At 40.6% G+C, this 18,220-nt stretch overlaps 1 protein-coding gene across 1 annotated transcript in view; it reads right to left on the reverse strand.

Annotated features, from left to right (window-relative positions):
* Positions 1–2,051: 2,051 nt before the first annotated feature.
* The window catches only part of DOCK4 (dedicator of cytokinesis 4), a 373,592-nt gene continuing 357,423 nt past the window's right edge, over positions 2,052–18,220 (reverse strand). Inside the window, exons 50-53 of the mRNA XM_067564219.1 lie at positions 17,482–17,554; positions 9,629–9,742; positions 8,517–8,578; positions 2,052–5,216 (exon numbers count right to left, since the gene is read on the reverse strand). Of these exons, the coding sequence (XP_067420320.1) occupies positions 4,797–5,216; positions 8,517–8,578; positions 9,629–9,742; positions 17,482–17,554 (669 nt within the window). The 3' untranslated portion in view covers positions 2,052–4,796. The remainder of the gene's footprint in view (positions 5,217–8,516; positions 8,579–9,628; positions 9,743–17,481; positions 17,555–18,220) is intronic.

Below are 18,220 nucleotides of genomic sequence, written 5' to 3' on the forward strand. Positions count from 1 at the left end.
TTAGTCCTTCTGGCCACAGGGTTACACTGGGAGGTCATGTTCAGCTGATTATCCACCACATCCCCCAAATCCTTTTCCAGGATAGAGACCCCATTGTGAGTATGGTCTACAATCTTTGTTCTTAGATGTATACATTTACATTTAGACTATTAAAACATACTGTTTGGTTGTGCCCAACTTACCAAGCAATCCAGATCTCTTCATTATTTACCATTCCTCCAATTTTTGAGTCATCTGCAAACTTCCATCAGCGATAATTTTATGTTTTCTTCCAGGTAATTAATGAAAATGTTAAACAGCATAGGGCCAAGGGCCCTGTGGGACCCAACTAGAAACACACCCATTCAATGACGATTCTGGTTACAATTACACTGAGATCTTAGCCAGCTATTGGGAGTAAGGGGAATGAGTCCCCATTTCTATATGGTAGGGGGAAAATCTACATGCAGCAGGGTCCCCTCTTTACATATCCTAGAGGGCAGGATCTCCACTAAATGTAAAGCTAAGGCTACATTTTTATGAGTGAAATTCACCCGAGGGCCACCACAAGATTTTTGCAGCTTTCTGTGCAGAGGTGAATATCACCCTATGATGTTAAGTTAAAGGAGTTCACACAAGTCAGCTTACTAAGTGTTGTTAGCCTGCACAACATCCCCTTTACTGGCAATTCAGAGAGCTAGCTTCTGAACTGCAGTGTACTGCACTGCTAAAAAACTAGCCAGGTCATATTGCAGTTACCACTGTGTGAGCCCGGCTACACTCTGATTGCTTTATTTGGAAGTAAGCCCATCCCAAATGTTATACAGATGTTGGTTAATATTGAAGTGCAATCATGAAGCCACTGACAACAGTTTGTAACTGGGTGTTGGTAGTGTGACGCTGACAGACTGGTTCAAGCCAGAGCCCTGGGCTAGTTCACTTGTGTGTGAATATCAAAGGAGGTAAATGTATTAGTATATATTCAGGCCAAATCACTTGTGTGTTAATAGATATCAAAGGAGATGTTAATTGTATTGTTTTTGCCTATCTATAGCCTGTTGTTTACTATTATATTACATTTACATTCTGCATGCCTGGTAATTAAATAACCCTAGATCAAGGTGTGTTAATATAAGTGTGTATTGAGGTGTTAGAACTTCATGAAAACTAAGGGAATGTTACTTGCATTGTTTTCACTTATCTATTCCTATTATAATGTAATGACTGATATTTACATTATGTATATCACTGTGACTAAATAATTCATTGAATGCAAATGAAGAAGAGTGCTAATTTCAAAGCAATTGGCCATTGTGTGGGTACAAGATACTTGTCAGAGTGTTATATCTGAAAAGAAGCTATAAATACTGATTCAAATAGAGATCCTTTATCTCTGGACTGTTTGGATTCTAACAGGGTGGAATAACTGAAAAAGAAGACAGAGCTCCCCAGTTATTCTGGGTAGCCCAGAGAGACTTTTGGAAATTGGCAGATTACTACATCTCTGCTATCACTTTTGACTTATAATTGATTCCCCCTGTTGTTATATTTTATCTGTTTTAACTGCTCAATAATTCTCATTCTTTTTTCTTAGCTAATAAACCTATAATTAGTTTACTATAGAATTGGCTGCCAGCATTGCCTTTGGTGTAAGATCTGGAATACCAATTAATCTGGGGTATATGACTAGTCTCCCAGGACTGGGAGCAACCTGATGTGGTGTGATTTTAGGTTTATGTGACCATTATCACTAAGTCCAGTTGGTCTAGGTGGCAAGATAGTCTGGAGAGCCTAAGGGGACTGTCCATGACTCCACAGTAAGACTGGTATAGTGATCCAAGTGTTCACATTTGTTACTGGCTTGGTGAAATCTAATTATAGAATTATAAAACATACCACCAGTTTGGGGTATCTGCCCTTGTTTTCTGACAGTCTGCCCTGAACCTGCCATCACAGTTGTGAGCCACTCCAGAAAGCGTGACAGGTGATGGGGGAGCGTTCTGATACATTTCTTGCATTATTTTCTGAACTGCTTAATGTCACTAAATAAGTCATAAAACTACATTTATGAATAATGCATAAAATTCAAATGAGAGCTTTATTTACAGTAGCCTTTCAAGCTCTGGGTGTTGTAGCATACATAACAAATTTCAGACTACATTTTGTAGAAGCCAGGAAGAAAAGCTGATCTGCAGAAACAATTTGTCAAAACTGGCAAAGCAGAAAATGTGTCAGCTCCTTTTTACAACACTTCACTGTCATTTTTTTATGGTCTCCTATTGTTCAGAGTGTTCTTGATGTCTTGGTTATAAGAACAGGGAGTTCAAACAGGTTAATTTATGGCAAACTCTTATAGTAAATTTTACAGTCCTCCATTGATCAGAAATGCAGGTGAATGCCCTCCAAGTCTTTACTGTCTTGGCAGTTGTCTCACAAAGCCATTACAGTTCTGAGCAGGGAAAGGACTAACTTCAAACCAGGAGATTTTTATCAGAAAGAAAGCTGGATCTCTCAAGCAAAGGAGGCAGAAAGTTTAATTTTATGACAAACTGATTTATAATCTACTGCTCTGTAGAAAACAAATTATGCTATAAAGATTAATCAAGTAACTTTATTTTGTATTTACCATTCTGCAGCTACCAATATGAGCATCTGGGTAAACAGAAACCTCATGAAATGTTTTTCTGCAAAGCTGACTTCAATAATATACGCAAATGATAAATTCAACAATTCTGCTCACTGCCAAAAATAAAACAAATGGCTTCAGGAGCAAATAACACTGATTCATACTGTGCTCAAGCACCAGTCAACCAATCTATAAAACTACACGGGGGGGAAAAAATCAAAGCAGCTTTATCATCTTACTTGTGACACCTTATTTAAATCTCAGGCATTACCTCTTTATACCAGCATAAATATGTAGCCTTTCTACATCTTTTATAATGTGGTTACAGTCACAAAAATGTTATAGTGAAAAGCAAGAGCTAGTTCAAGGAATTTCAGACTTCAAAATAGGCATGATACAAAGCTAAAATTCATATGTTCCTTTTTCAGTTATGAATACTTTCACTAAAACATAAATATTTTAACATATATTAATTTTTCTGACATTCAAAATTGTAAAGTCAATATGGCAGAATTATTGTTAAAAGCACATATGTACAAATATTCTTTTTTCCATACATAAAGTATTTGGCATAATTATAACAATCTTACTGCATACACAACTGTTTGTTTCTTTTCTCACATAATGGTACACTCCTTATTAAAATTAACCAGTTATGTACAAAAATACTTGAACATTTATTATAGAAAACCTCTATAGCTACCATCAACAGCATATACCTGCTGAAGGTTTCACTGAGAGAATATAAAAAGTGGTCACTTTCTCCAGATAAGCTATCAACAAAGCAAACAATTAAAATCAACATGAGCTTCCCCAGAAAAGGAGAATATTTTTAACAGCATGATTAAAAACACAGTTCATATATCTGTTGTCAACCAAGTGTTAAAAACAGTAAGTAAAAGAAAAAGAGCTACAAAAAATACATACACAAGGTGCTTCCTCCACAACTGGGTATTAGTTTTCCATAGCTCTACAGATGCAATCTAGTGAAATTCAATCTAGAACTGTCTACCATCCTCCTCCTTCAATAAAAATGACATTGATCAACTATATTAACTAAGCTAAACTAAACAAACAAAAACAATTAAAAATACAATAAAAACTTCCACTAGTAAGAATATACCTGAAGAGCTGTAAGGAATTTTGCTAATTTGTGCAGAATTGTGTATTAATGCCCTTTATAATTTAAATTTATCTTCTAAAAATTTACTGATACATACCCAGTGATTGATATTCTTTAAATTTGTTCACTTACTGCACTGATTTGATACTAGCCAGTATTGATTCTTGTATCCTTATTAATGGGACACATTCATTTGTGCCTCTATAATATCTGGATGCTTGTTCTTCTTTGACAGAGGATTTTTTTTTTAAGATTAACTTTCAAAGACAGAAGAAAAACTCCTACTAACTGTAAATGGGATTTTTTTTGTATGGGTTAACTGGAAGAGTAAAGGTAAATCACACTTTAAAAAGAAAGAAGTGCACCAGATACAGGAGATAAGTTACTATTATAGGACATATCAACAATCAAATTAATTCCGAGAAAGGTGTTCTACATTGCATGAAAAGTGGATATTTGTTACTCTTAGAAAGCAATACAAAAGAAGTGTTTTGTTGGAAGAACTTACTCCAACCCATGTCCTTGCAACTTTTTACTGTGGGGTAACTTATATTAAACCACTCCTGGCTTCCCTCCACACACAGATATTTGAATTGATTAACCTGCTCATGGGGGAAGGTGAACAACCTTCAGAACTACTTGCACAAACATCCTAGCCTACAACTGTTGATAGAAAGCGTGCATTTATTTCTAGTAATTAGCTCAGTTAGTGTAGCCTACATTTTGTAAGAAGCACACAACTAATGCAAATGAGAGCTTGTAGGGTTTTAGATTTATTAAATTATTTTATATAAAAATGAACATAAAATACTAAAAAGCTATGTATCAATATTTACCACCTTGAAATTAACAAAATTCTCTCATTCATGCTTCCTGTAATACCTGGCAATCAAAATTATTAATTTCATTTAATGTGCAACATAATATTAATAAGCATTTAAAAAAATCATTTAAAAGAAAATTTGGGTAAAATATTAAAGTGCCTACACTAAATGTATTTTAATTTTTTAAAAATCTTATTTCATAAACGGTAAAGAATTCATTGCAAGTAAATATAAAAGTGACTTCTTATAACTGAGAGACTTTCCGAGGAAGAGGCCTGGGCCGAGGAACCTGTTCAGTCCTCCTGCTACTGTTTTCCAGATTGTTTGGCCGCACCAGCAGGGGTTTGGGTGGCAATGTTGGTGGATCTGAAGTGACAGGAATGGAGAGGCTGTGAGGTAGCGGAACAGGCCGTCTCAAAGTTCGTTCATAAACACTGTAAGGTGGCGGAGTTTTACTTTCTTTTCTCATTGGCTCCTCAGAAACACTGTAGTTTGGAATAGTTTGTTCACTCCCTTGACTTTCAAAGCCAGAAGTTTCTGATGTGCTACATCGGCTAAGTGAAGAGATTCCACTGCTGTAACTTCCTGACAAGACTGGGGAGTTGGATATGAGCCCCGAGGAATGACAATCCACTGGAGACGGGGTAAATGATTGCATGGAACCCTTTTCAAAAAAGAAGAAAAAAGAAAGATGCATGAGAAGGAGAATTAAGAGCAATGTTTCTCTGTGGACATTAAAAACAAGCGTACAATTTTTTTTTTGGAACAGATTCTGAGAGGCTTGATAGATGGAAAATGTATGTATGGTTGAATTAAGGTCCAATAAAAGCCTAATCAAAGCTTGTCTATAGAATGGTTATATTTTCAAACTATATGTCAAATACTGATCATATCAACAATTTATTTTAGTGGAAGTAAGCTATATTTAAATGTTGTATTCCCATCATCAGTCTCTGGAAAAATCTGACAGTATTTTAAAAAACAAATCACAACTTTCCTAGTACTGACAATGGAATATATATCCACAGCATGCTGTGTAACTAGTAACACTGTGCCCTCTAATGCCAGAACACTGTATCTACATCACATTCAGTACTTCTGCTACTTCAGTCTCTGATTTAGAATACATTTTCTAAAGCTTTCCTCCCATTTTTTGCGATGAATCATGCTGTAAAAAGAGGACATATGAAGCAGTGTTATATCTAATATTCCATGTATCATTTTTTTTTAAATTAACAACTTACTAATTTTATAACACTGAAATAATAGCTGTATAAATAAGAATACGTTTCTACTGAACTACCTTGCATTTTATTGGTACAGTATCTGGTTTCAGGACCATCAACTTGTGTTACCAGATATCATTAACAGTGCAGGTAGCTTCAAATTCTTAGCGTGCATCAATGTTATTTAAAATTTTTAGCATCTTCCACTTGTGAAAGCCACAGGACTTCCGGGACTGGAAATATACTCAAATCACCATCGCCAGACTGGTTTAGAAATACTAGTTGCTCTAAGCCGAGTGATGATGAGGCAACTCAAGCTGTTGTATAAGTGATCAAAAGTGATCAATAAGTGTCTCTTCTAAAGACACTATGCACTAAGATTCTCACTCGCGAGTCCTAGCTCCTCAGCACAAGATTGGTAGAACTCCCTAGAGTATGAGATAGGCCCTCCACTGGCAGTCATGTGCCACCCTAGACATTTGAAGTCATAGATATTGAGTTCTTGTTCCTCAAAAGGCATGGAGCCTTCCCCAAAGGGATGAAGATAGCAGGTGCTGAGAGCGGGCCAAAATCTCTCCTATGTACCCCTGTTGAGGTCTCCAACTCAAGGCAGCTCCACAGTGAGGTTTCCAGATTTCTCCATTCATGTTGTAGAGGTGATTTGCTGGTTCACTTGTAATCTTTTGCAAATAAACTAAGAAGCCTACTATTCCAACTTCAAGGCACTGCTTGCATCCTACATCGACAGGTATAGGATATCTCAGTAGAGGCAGACCAGTTTTTGCACTGATGATAACACCTAAACGTCAGCAGTCTTGGGGCACGAGCCTATATCAGTGCTACATCAGGTCATTTTTCTGCATGAACATTTCTTAAATTTCTTACTTTCCAGGAGTCAGAATCCTGTCAATGAGAATCTTTACAGAAGGGAAAATTACCTGAAGTTTTATAGTTTGGTATAGATTTCACTCTAATAGGACTCTTATGCACCTGTCCGACATAGAATTTGGGGATTATTAGAGCTGGTTGAAAAAAAAATTGTTTAAGAGTAAAAAAGAGATTGTGTAAATTTTACATTTCTGTCTCCCCCAGCCAGCTCTAGTGATCCTCTTCTTTTAAAGTGTCTCAGTGCTTGCACTTTGTTTTTGGTTTTTTCTCTGGGGCAATTTTTTCAGTGATGATTAAATATTTTGAATTACTCTCTCCTGGGAAGTCTGCCTCTGATGTAAGTGAAGGATCTGACTTGGAATGTAGGACAGCATTGATACCAGGCAGGGGATGGTGCACAATGGCAATGGATGACATGAAACACTACTCCATTACTACTGTCCTTGTGGGACAAAATTCTTCATGAACCAAGAGAGTTCTGTCAGTCTAATGCTAAGGAATTAGGAAGAAGAATTTTGGCAGAATATCTTCAGGGAAGCAGAATTATAATAAGTAATTTTCCTTTTTTGCTTTTGATTTCTTTACAGTAGAATAGCAATTGTACTGCAATGTGAGGAATGGATGCATTGGGGAAGTGTAAACTTCTAGATATTTGCTGAAAACTCAGATTATCCTAAGCATTTTTATAAAATGCCCATCACTGCAATAAACAAGCACCAGTAGTATATTGTCCATTAGAATCTCCTTGCTGTCTTCTGACTGTCCTGGGAGTTGCTAGGCCACATGGTATTACATGCAAGTGGCTCACAATTCTAGGGAAGAAAGGAATGAAGGGAGCTTGGGTTTGAAAAACTAAGAAAGACAATTAGTTTTTAATTATGGATTTATGAATACATATACAGCTCAGGATATATTAGTATTAAGGCATGAAATATACAACAACAAACAACCGAAGAAATAAAATATGTTATATATACAAAAGATTTTTCTAAGTGCCAGATACGTTCGGTTTGTGCTGGCTAGTTTGAGAGACAGCCTAGACACAGCAGACTCAGTCCTCAGCTGAATAGTGGTGGAGGGAATGTGGATCCAAAACAATTTTTTGTTCCCCTGATATTGGGCTGGCTGGTGCCCAGCTGCTCTGTTCCAGATTAGGATCAGACAGCTGTGAGCACTACAGTGGAGTGGAGACAGGTGCTTAGAGCTGGCTTTATGCACCCCCATCCCATGTCAGGGGAATTCTTGGCTGTCCATTTAGGGTTTGATCCAAAGCCCAATGAAGTCATTGGAAAGATTTTCATTTACATCAATGGATTTTAGATTAGACTCTTACAGCAGCTTCCTCAGGCAGTGCAATGGGGCTGAAAGAGGGGCCAAAGACTGAGCCCAATATGTGGCAGGGGAAAAGTGAAGTGGGTTGTACTGAATCCTTACTGTAGGCTAAGAATGTTTGGTGTATTCTGAAAAACCTGCTAAACTGCTTCCTTCAGGGTTTGTTTCTTTGTGTACTAGGAGGCTTCCACAAATGTTAAGGACATTTCATCTGATATATTATCCAGACAAAGTCTTAGGCCAAAATTCTCAAATGAGATCTTCTGGGTGCTCAGCACTTCTAAAAATCAGGCCACTTAATTACAGTGCCTAAATATGGATTTAGGATCCTGGGTTTAGGTTTGCAGTTTTGAAATCTTACCTTGAATGTTTTAGAGCTACTACTGTCAGTTACATTTGTGAACGTGAAATGTGCATAAATGCAGTACCATAAGAAATGATCTAAAATAGCCAATATAAATGAAAAGTTATACACCACACAACATAGACATAACAAGCCCCAAGGAATAATCCAGTACCTTCATTGGAGATCTGCCAGTAGGAGAAGGGGAAACTGAGGCTACATGCCTTGCCGGTGAAGCTGTGAAGTTAGAAAGATTTCAATTCAATTTCACAGAAACTAAGCAGTTTTTAGAATGCTAACCTAATGAAAACTGTAAATCAAGTTCATCATAGAAATTCTACCAGATAAAAAAGACCACGAGTATGTTTAAATGGTTCACAGAAAAAACAATACAAAATGTATGCCTGGGAAAGCTCTGTTAATGGAAAAGAGATGATCCAATTTTTATTACTGAATACCTCCCCCGTTCCCTTCTGTGCCTCTTGCTCAAAGGCTGTGCATGCTTTAGAAGATTTTGTTTTGTTTTCAAAGTTAAGCAAAGGTTATCTGATAAGAGAATACATACAGCATGAAATACTTATGCACCCTTCTCCCTTGGCAATTTTTATATCATTCTAAACCAACTGGCAGTGTGATTGAAAAAATGTCCTTATCATGCTTTCTTCCCCTTCCTTTGCTTTGTCTTTCAAGGAAAGAATTCTGTATGTATGTGTTAAATAAGTAATAATGCATGACAAAGCATGCTTATACCAGAGGCCTGCAGGTCTATGATGTGATATGAAGCATGAGGATAACTGGAAAATATTTTCAACCACTTGAAAACAATCATACTTAAAGTAGCACTTAAATACCTTTTCCTTTAAATTGGCAGAATGATTTTTTGAAGTGCAAACTGGTTAATGAAATTGAACCCATGGACTTACATGACTGTCTATAGAGCCAGTGGCCAATAAGATCCTTCTTTTCATAGAGCCCATTTTATTATTGCTAACCTCCAATCATAGTAAGATCAAAAGACCAAAAACTCAATCATCTCTTCTGGTATCAACATGAACAGTTGGAAACTAATAAGTCATTCAATGAAGACGCAGGATATTGAAAATGGAATGTTACATAGTACAGAATGTTAACAAGCTGAAAGGCAGTTCTATAGCCTTCCATCCACAGCAATCAACTGATAAATCATCCTGCCCAGGGAGTTAAGTGTTAATCACAGTGAAAAGAGTCAAAAGCCATCAAGTAAATCATTTTGTATTGGAAGCTGGCCTGTAATGTTCATATACTCACCAGTCTGCGTGGGTCTTGGGGGCACAGGGGGAGACATAAGCTTTCCACTTTCTGACATGTTCCTGGCTTCTTTCCCACTGTCCAGGCTCCAGCTGCTGGGGGTGGTGTTTACAACTGGAAGAGAATAACAATGCGGATACATTCGCTAACATTTCCAGCTCTCAATTCTAACCTCTCCACCTTTCCTACATCCATGAAGATTACAAATATATAGTGGTAAAATGTTAACCAACTTAACAGCATGCCTGAAAAACTCTCATGATTACAATTGCATTTCAAAAAGCTCTTACAATCATGTATGTCAGATTCCTGGCTTGCTTGATGTATATATTTGGCCCCCTAGGTGAGTTTGAGATAGCACAGCAATTTGGACCTCATCAGCAATAGCAGCTAATAGAGCACTCTGGTGCTTTGCACACACAGATGCAGCTACAGATGGAAACAGACTAGGATCCCATGAACACAGTCCACTTCCCTCTGCAGCAGGCTATCTATTTAAAGAGTTCTACGTGGAATGTAACAGACTGCTCCTAGGCAGTTTCTTCTGAATTGCTTTACATATGGAAAGACTAGAGAAAGAAACTGACTAGAATTCCAGCCAATATTCCCTCAGAAAACCTTCTGTGTTAACACACTTTTGTTTCCTGGCATAGACAAAAAAAAAATTAAAAAAAATAGAGAGAGCAAAATGGAGGTGGAGAGGAACTGAACAATAATACATAGGCTGATGAAGAGAAGAGATTAAAAAGTTAAAAACCATTAAAAACAGCACAAAGCAAAAAGTGCAGTGAGAGCAGCATATGCCCTTTACTTTGTATCCATGGTCCAAAGTTCTAATTAAAAATATAATTTTACTTTGTCGCAGGATGATTTGGGCACATTTGACTTGTATAAGATCACTGTTTGGCATTGATCTGTGTCATTTTCTGAGGCTTGTACACCTTTAATTGAATTGTAGAGCATGGAATAGTGATTACTGCACAAAGCATGGAATATTCTCTATGACAGGAACCAGAGAAGTCCCATACTATAATATAGTCTGGCAAAAAGGACATTTAACACTGGCAGGTCCAAAAGAGATCTTAAAAATTGCAGTTTCCCTGAAAGCTGCCCTCCAATTAATGAAAAATCTACTACCTTCAGAAAATAAAGACTGCAGAATTGGTAGAAGCCTTTTTTTAAGCTGAACCATTTGTTGACAATAAATTAAAAGTGCTTCCAAGATACAGGGAGCATAAGTTCTATGTAAACCATTCTCCTCTTTGCCTGCCTGCTCCATACTTGTATGCAAGCATGGTACAGAAACAGGGAAGGACCTTGTGCTCATTCACAAGAATGGAGTGACAGTCAGAGTACAGTGTTGATGTTATTTATTATTTCTATTGCACAGCATCTGAGGACTCCCAGATTTCTAGTATACTGGTTATTGTACAAATAATACAAGGATAGTCCCTACCCCAGAGCCCTTACAATTTAAAAATACATAACAGGAAATAAATACACAAATGAGGGGAGCACAGAGTAAGAGGGAGAGGGGGTGTATTTAAACTAGTATCCAAGTGGTCTCTATAGTTAAATGATCCATGATGGTCATATGCCCAGGATAATAATGACCAATCTGATTTTTGGCACGTACCAACCTTGATGGAATTCCATTTACAGAAATATTGCCCACAACCTGTCACTACATTAAAAAACAAAACAAAACAAAAATTTCCTGACCTTCTATTACACTTTCTAAAGAAGAAACATTTTATAAAATGTTCCGTGCAAATATTACAAAGAACTAATTTGTGAGGAGTGAACAACTTTATTCAGGGGTGGGGAGGGGGTGTTAAACAATGAAATAGAACGATTACTTACCTCATAACTGTTGTTCTTTGAGATGTGTTGCTCATGTCCTTTCTGAATGTAGGTGTGTGCGTGCGCCACATGCACTGTTGCTGGAAGTTTTTCCCCTAGCGGTACCTGTAGGGCCGACTCTAGTGCCCTCTGCAGTGATGCACGTATGCACTCACATATATGGAACTGCCGGCCCCCTCCCTCTCAGTTCCTTCTTGCTGGAACTCCGACAGAGGGGATGGAGGATGGGTTGTGGAATGGACATGAGCAACACATCTCAAAGAACAACAGTTACAAGGTAAGTAACCTTTCTTTCTTCTTTGAGTACTTGCTTATGTCCATTCTGAATGTAGGTAACTCACCAGCTGTACCTCCGGAGGTCGGCAGAGTTCATGGCTGTCAAGATTGCAGAACCACTCTGCCGAATCTTGCATTGTCCTGAGCTTGCTGCATATGATGGCATAGTGGGACATAAAGGTATGCACAGACGACCATGTAGCGGCCTGACAAATATCCTGAATCGGTACATGCGCCATGTAGGCTGTCGAAGATGCCTGAGCCCTAGTGAAATGGGTGATAGGAATGATGGAGGCGCGGCCCCAGCATGTTCATAACAGGAGCGAATGCAGGCAGTGATCCAGGACAATATTCGCTGTACAGAAATCGGTTTGCCTTTCATCCTATCTGCAATTTCCACAAAGAGCTGTGTGGAGTGGCAAAACAATTTGGTCCTATCGATGTAGAAGACCAGAGCCCTCCTTACATAGAGTGAGGGCAGACCCTCTCTTCACTGGAGCTATGAGGTTTAGAGCAGAATACTGGCAAAAAGATATCCTGGTTAACATGAAAGTAGGAGACGACCTTAGGGAGGAATGCCGGGTGATGGCGGAGCCAGACTTTATCCTTGAAAAACACTGTATAAGGCGGATCTGAGGTCAGGGCCTTAATATCTGAGACCCTGTGTGCAGAAGTGATTGCTATCAAGAACGCCACCTTCCAGAACAGATGCATGAGTGAACAGGAGGCCAACAGTTCAAAGGGGGGAGCAGTGAGCCGAGAAAGGACAAGGTTCAGGTCCCACTGAGGAACTGGCTCTCTAATCTGAAGGAAGAGTCTTTCCAGCCCCTTGAGAAATCTAGAAGTCATTGCATGAGAGAAGACCGATCAGCCCTGAATCGGTGGGTGGAACGCTGATATTGCCGCTAGGTGGACTTTCACAGATGAAAAGCTAAGCCTCCCTGTTTCAAATGAAGCAGGTAGTTTAGGATCGTCTGTACAGAAGACTTTGTCGGCGACACCGTGTGATCAGCCACCCAGCAGGCACAGTGCTTCCACTTTGGTAGATAGCAAAACAACGAGAATCCTGTGGCACCTTAAAGATTAACAAATGTATTTGGGCATAAGCTTTCATGGGCAGAAACCCACTTCGTCGGATGCATGGATTTGTCGGATTTGGTAGATAGGACGCTCTAGTGGCAGGCTTTCTGCTTTCCAGCAGCACTCTCTGGACCTGGGCCGAACAGTGTCGCTCTTCCCTGCTCAGCCATGCAGCAGCCAAGCCATCAGATGTAAAGAGGCTAGGTCCAGATGAAGCAGCCGGTTATTATCCTGGGAGATGAGATCCAGGCACAGCAGTAGAGGCCGCAGCTGAGCCACAGAGAGGTCTCGCAGGACCCCAAACCGTGCTAGCGAGGCCACTCTGGGACTACCAGAATGACTCAAGCTTTGTCTCTCTTGATTTTCACCAGGACTCTGTACACCAACTGTACTGGGGGAAACGCATACATGAAACCCCCTGACCACAAGAGTAGGAACACGTCTGACAGGGAGCCATCCTCCAACCCCAACAGAGAGCAGAAGTGGGCAAACAGGTCCACCTAGTGAACTTTGGAAGATGTGGTCAGCTACCTCCTGGTGGAGAGACCACTTGTGGTGACAGCAAAAGTACCTGCTCAAACAACCTGCTAGGGTATTCTTCAGCCCCAGCAGATGGACTGCTTCTAGGGTGATGCTGTGGTCCACACAAAAGTCCCAGAGACATATGCTTCCTGGCACAGGGCTGAGGAACTGGCTCCTCCTTGCCTGTTGATATAATACATTGCTGCCGTATTGTCCGTGAGTACTCTCACAACTCTGTTGGACAGATGAGGCCGAAACACCGCACAGGCCTGATAGCTCTGAGCTCCTTGACATTTATATGCACACTTAGCTCCTCCATGGGTCAACGACCTTGCGTCCTGAGGATCCCCAGGTGGACCCCCCACCCCACGTCTGAGGCATCCAAGACCAGGGACCGTGTCGGCCTTGGGGCTATGAAGGGAATTCCTGCCAGTACCTGACTGGGGTTTGTCCACCACTCTAGAGAGGTAAGTAGGTGGGAGGGGATTGTGACCACCCTGTCCAGGGGTTGTCTTGACGGGAAGTATGCCATAGCCAGCCACAGTTGGAGCGGCTGCAAGCATAACCTCGTGTGGCGGACCACATAGGTACAATTCCCCATATGTCCTAGCAGGCTGAGGCATACCCTCGCCATGGTAACAGGGTGGCCCCTTAGGCTAGCTATCAGCTTTGTCATTGTCTGGAATCTGGCGGTGGACAGCAGCGACCTGACTTATACAGAGTCTGGGACCGCCCCCACAAATTCTATTCTCTGAATCAGAGTGAGTAATGACTTCTGTTAGTTTATTAACAGGCCCAGTGACTGGCACGTGTCTCTCAAGATCTGCACATCTTGACGGACCTGCTCCCTTGAGCTGCCTCTGATAAGCCAATCGCCCAGGTAGGGGAAGACTTGCGCCTGAAGTGGGCCGCTACCGCTGCCATACACTTAGTAAAAATGCGGCGGGCAATGGAAAGGCCAAATGGTAGAACCGCAAATTTGAAATATTGCACACCTACTGTAAACCGTAGGAACCTCCTGTGGCCTGGGAAGATAGTGATATGGAAGTAAGCGTCCTTTAAATCAAGGGCAGCAAACCAATCACCCAGATCCAGAGAGGGAAAGATGGCTGCTAAAGAGACCATACGAAACTTTAACCTTTTGAGGAACTTGTTCAGGGCCCTTAGATCTAATACGGGCCTGTGGCCCCCTTTCGCTTTGGGGATTAGGAAGTAACTTGAATAGAACCCTTTTCCCCTCAGGTTGTGAGGAACCTCGTCCACCACCCCTAACTGTATGAGGGCTTGAACCTCCTGGACGAGGAGTTGCTCATGAGAGGGGTCCCTGAAGTGGGACAGGGATCTAATTGAACAGAAGGGTGTAGCCAGCAGCCACCGTGTTCAAAACTCAGCGGTCTGATGTAATCGCCCTCCAGGCCAGGAGAAAAGGGGCAAGGTGGGAGGCAAATGGGCATGAACTGGTTGGTCATCCTCGGGTGCACCTTCAAATGCCTTCTTTCCACCCAAGGAATGGTGGCTTGGGTCTGGCTTCGAGGATGATGCCGGTGAATTGCCCCGGTGGTACTTGTAACCTCTATTTCATCTCCTATAAGGCTCTTCCCTGGGCTGTCCTCTGAAGTGCTGCTGCTGTGAAGGCCTGACGGGGTATAAAGGCCCAAAGATCACAGCGTGGCCCTAGAGTCCTTTAGATCATGCAGCCTTGCGTCAGTTTGGTCTTCAAACAGAGCGGGACCATTGAACGGGAGGTCCTGGATGGAGTGCTGCACCTCCGTTCAGAGACCAGATGACTGGAGCCACAAGACGCTCCTCATAGACACCGCGGAGGCCATCACCCGTGTGGCTGAGTCCACTGTGTCTGAAGCTGTCTATAGCGAGGCCCTGGTCACAGAACTACCCTCCTCCAGGACGGTCTGGAACTTCTGCTTTAAGGGCTGGGGGAGGGAATTGGTGAACTTCTTAAGCAACTGCCACATGTTATCACCCCAGGAACATCCAAATAAGACCAAATTTGCCCTTGCCTGTCTTGTTCATTTGCCAGGGGACCTCCTAAACTGACAGAGTGCTTTTCAATGAGGTCACATTACTTTGTCCCAAGTCCAATCTCGGCCCAACACCAGTCTGAGCACCGCTTCCATCAGAAGGGCCTTGAGTCTTATATCTCAGTCCTTTTTGGTTCTTGGGTGAAAACTCTTACAAATCTTGCACTTCATGGAGAGGTGGGCTTTCCCCAAGCACCTCAGACAACGGGTTGCTCAATGGCATAGGCTTCTTACAAGAAACACAGGGCTTGAATCCCGGGGACCGAGGCATTCACCGATCACGGGAGCTTCCTTAGCTGTGAACCTAACTAACTACTAATTAATAACAACTTTCTAGAACTTTGAAACTATATACACTGGTACTAAGTAGACAGAAAAACCACCAGGAACATGGAGACTTGCAAAAGTAAGAAAATGATTCCAGCACCATCACGGGCGGTAAGAAGGAATTGAGAGGGAGGGGTCCCGCAGCGCCATATATGAGAGCGCATACGCACGCCGCTGCAGAGGGTGCTAGAGATGGCCCTACAGATACCGCTAGGGAAAAAGCTTCCAGCACTAGTGCATGTGGCGCACACACACACTTACATTCAGAATGGACATGACCAAGCACTCAAAGAAGAACGTTTGCTTGGAGCACAACAAATTAATGAACTAAATTAAAACAAATGTATTTAAAGCACCAAAATAAGATACTTTATATATTTAATTTTCCAGTCCTAATATCCAGGATTCAGGTTTACTTGGCAACTCACCATTTACATTTTAATATTCATTTGTTCGTAAGTACAGATAACATATGTTATGGTTTTAATAGGTACCAATTAAAATGCATTCCAGTGAGAACATTTTTATCAATCTCTTTGATTAATTCTCCTGAGGAGTGCTTCTGCTGTAGAGGTTTTAACGTGAGAGCAGCACACAGTAATCAGCCTATTTCCTTAAAGACCACTTTGCTTTTTTATTTTCTAATACATAAAAATGACACATTTAACATATTGATGCTAATACGTTACTTTCATCTAGCAGCATGATCTGTCCTTACTTTAAAAGTGACCAAGTGGTTAGGCCCCCCAGCTAGCTGGCTCCCTAGATTCCAACCTGGTGGGTGAGTGGACTTCCCAGATGGCCAGTTCTCCAGTTCCCAGGCCAGCATATTTCATTTTGTAACAGACCAAAATATTTCTACTGCCTAGAAATTTGGGATTTTTTGGTCCCATGAAAAATTCTGGGTTTGTTTTTTTTTGTTTTTTTTTAAATTTTCATCCCAATTCAGGATGAAAAAATATTAGAAAACTCAACTTATTTTGCAGGATGGAAATTCCACTTCCTGGTCAGCTCTAGTTATAATGTTCTTTTGAAATGTATTGATTTGAATTAATCTGTTTTACTGTAATCCATTTGGAGTGTCTCTGTGAATTCCAGAGTGATTTCAGTGTAAAGCTTAGTGCTCTGTGAAGGGGTGATTATGCCAACAATACGGAAGCACCCCATTTATATTTTCTGCATAGCAAGTAATGGATGTTTCCTATTTACTTTAATATGGTAAAAATAATTGGCTCTATTTCCAGTAGCATTCCAGATATACACATTACTAACTATAAATGGGGAGAAGCAGGGCGTGAATTGTGTGTGGCTCAGTGGGAAATGGATACATCAAAATTCAGGGTGGCCTACCACCCCAAGCCAAGATAATCTCAAACCCCCTTTCAGCCTTCAGATGAACATGTATCTTTCTCCCACGCTTGAGCCTTTAAACTTCCTCCCAGGTGAGGTAGTCCAGCCAGCTCAAGACCATGCTATGCTACCATGCATTGCTAACTGCTGCTCCATCATTGACTCTGACTCCCTGCTATCTCCTGAGCCCTTCTGAATGCAAGGCTCTGATCACAGGAACACTGTCCATTCTTTGTAAAGCACTTAAGAGATGTATGACGGGGAAGTGTTATATGAGATCTAGAAACTATAATTATTCACCAGCTGGCCAGGAAGAGTAGGATTCTATAGTGACGTCAAACTTTAATTGTATATTCACTGATACCTAGGTTGGCAGTGGTATAGGATTCTACTCACCTTTCTCAGGGCCAGACAAGTTAGGATCACTTCGGGGCAAAGCACCATCTCCGATATGATTAAATAGCATTCTCTGGAAAATCAGAACAGTGCATTTTATGGGTAGATACAATGGCAATCCAATGACCTTTTAGAAGACAATTGCATTAGTTTCTCAAAAACAAAACATTCAAAAGAATTTGGCCCAAATTATTTAAATAAGGAAAAGGATCTTGAAAACTGAGGTAATCCAAATATATGACTACAGAGGCAGTAGTTTTTTATGTTTGTTTTTTGTTTATTAAAGAAGAAATTTGGGGGTAAAAAACCCCAAGAGAATTTAATGTGTAGAAAAAAATGGAGATTAATTCCTTCTTCTAGGGTACCTGTGCATTTTGAAATAATTTGAGATGGTTATTATTTATTAGCTTTGGCAGTATATAAGGCAGTTCCCTGCCCCATTACAATTACAATCTAAGGCCCAATCCTAAAAGAAATCTGTGTGCCTTGTCTTCAGTTGAATACCAAATGGGAATAGCACTCCATCTGCAAGGATTTCATTGTAGAATCAGGACATACATCAGATACCAATATTTGGTGATTCCTAGGATTTTGCTATCTCCTTGGTAGAGGGTCGTTGTCCTAATTCTGCCCAACATCTGACTCTTCTTCATAGCAGGGTTTCTTATCTTTATTGTGGGTAAGAATTATCCCCTACAGTATGGCAATTCCCTCTTACCTGAATATTGATTTACTATAG

Source organism: Emydura macquarii, unplaced genomic scaffold (assembly GCF_026122565.2).
Source record: "Emydura macquarii macquarii isolate MOO-44397 ecotype Brisbane River unplaced genomic scaffold, CSIRO-AGI_Emac_v2 contig_2636, whole genome shotgun sequence".
Lineage (NCBI taxonomy): Eukaryota > Metazoa > Chordata > Testudines > Chelidae > Emydura > Emydura macquarii.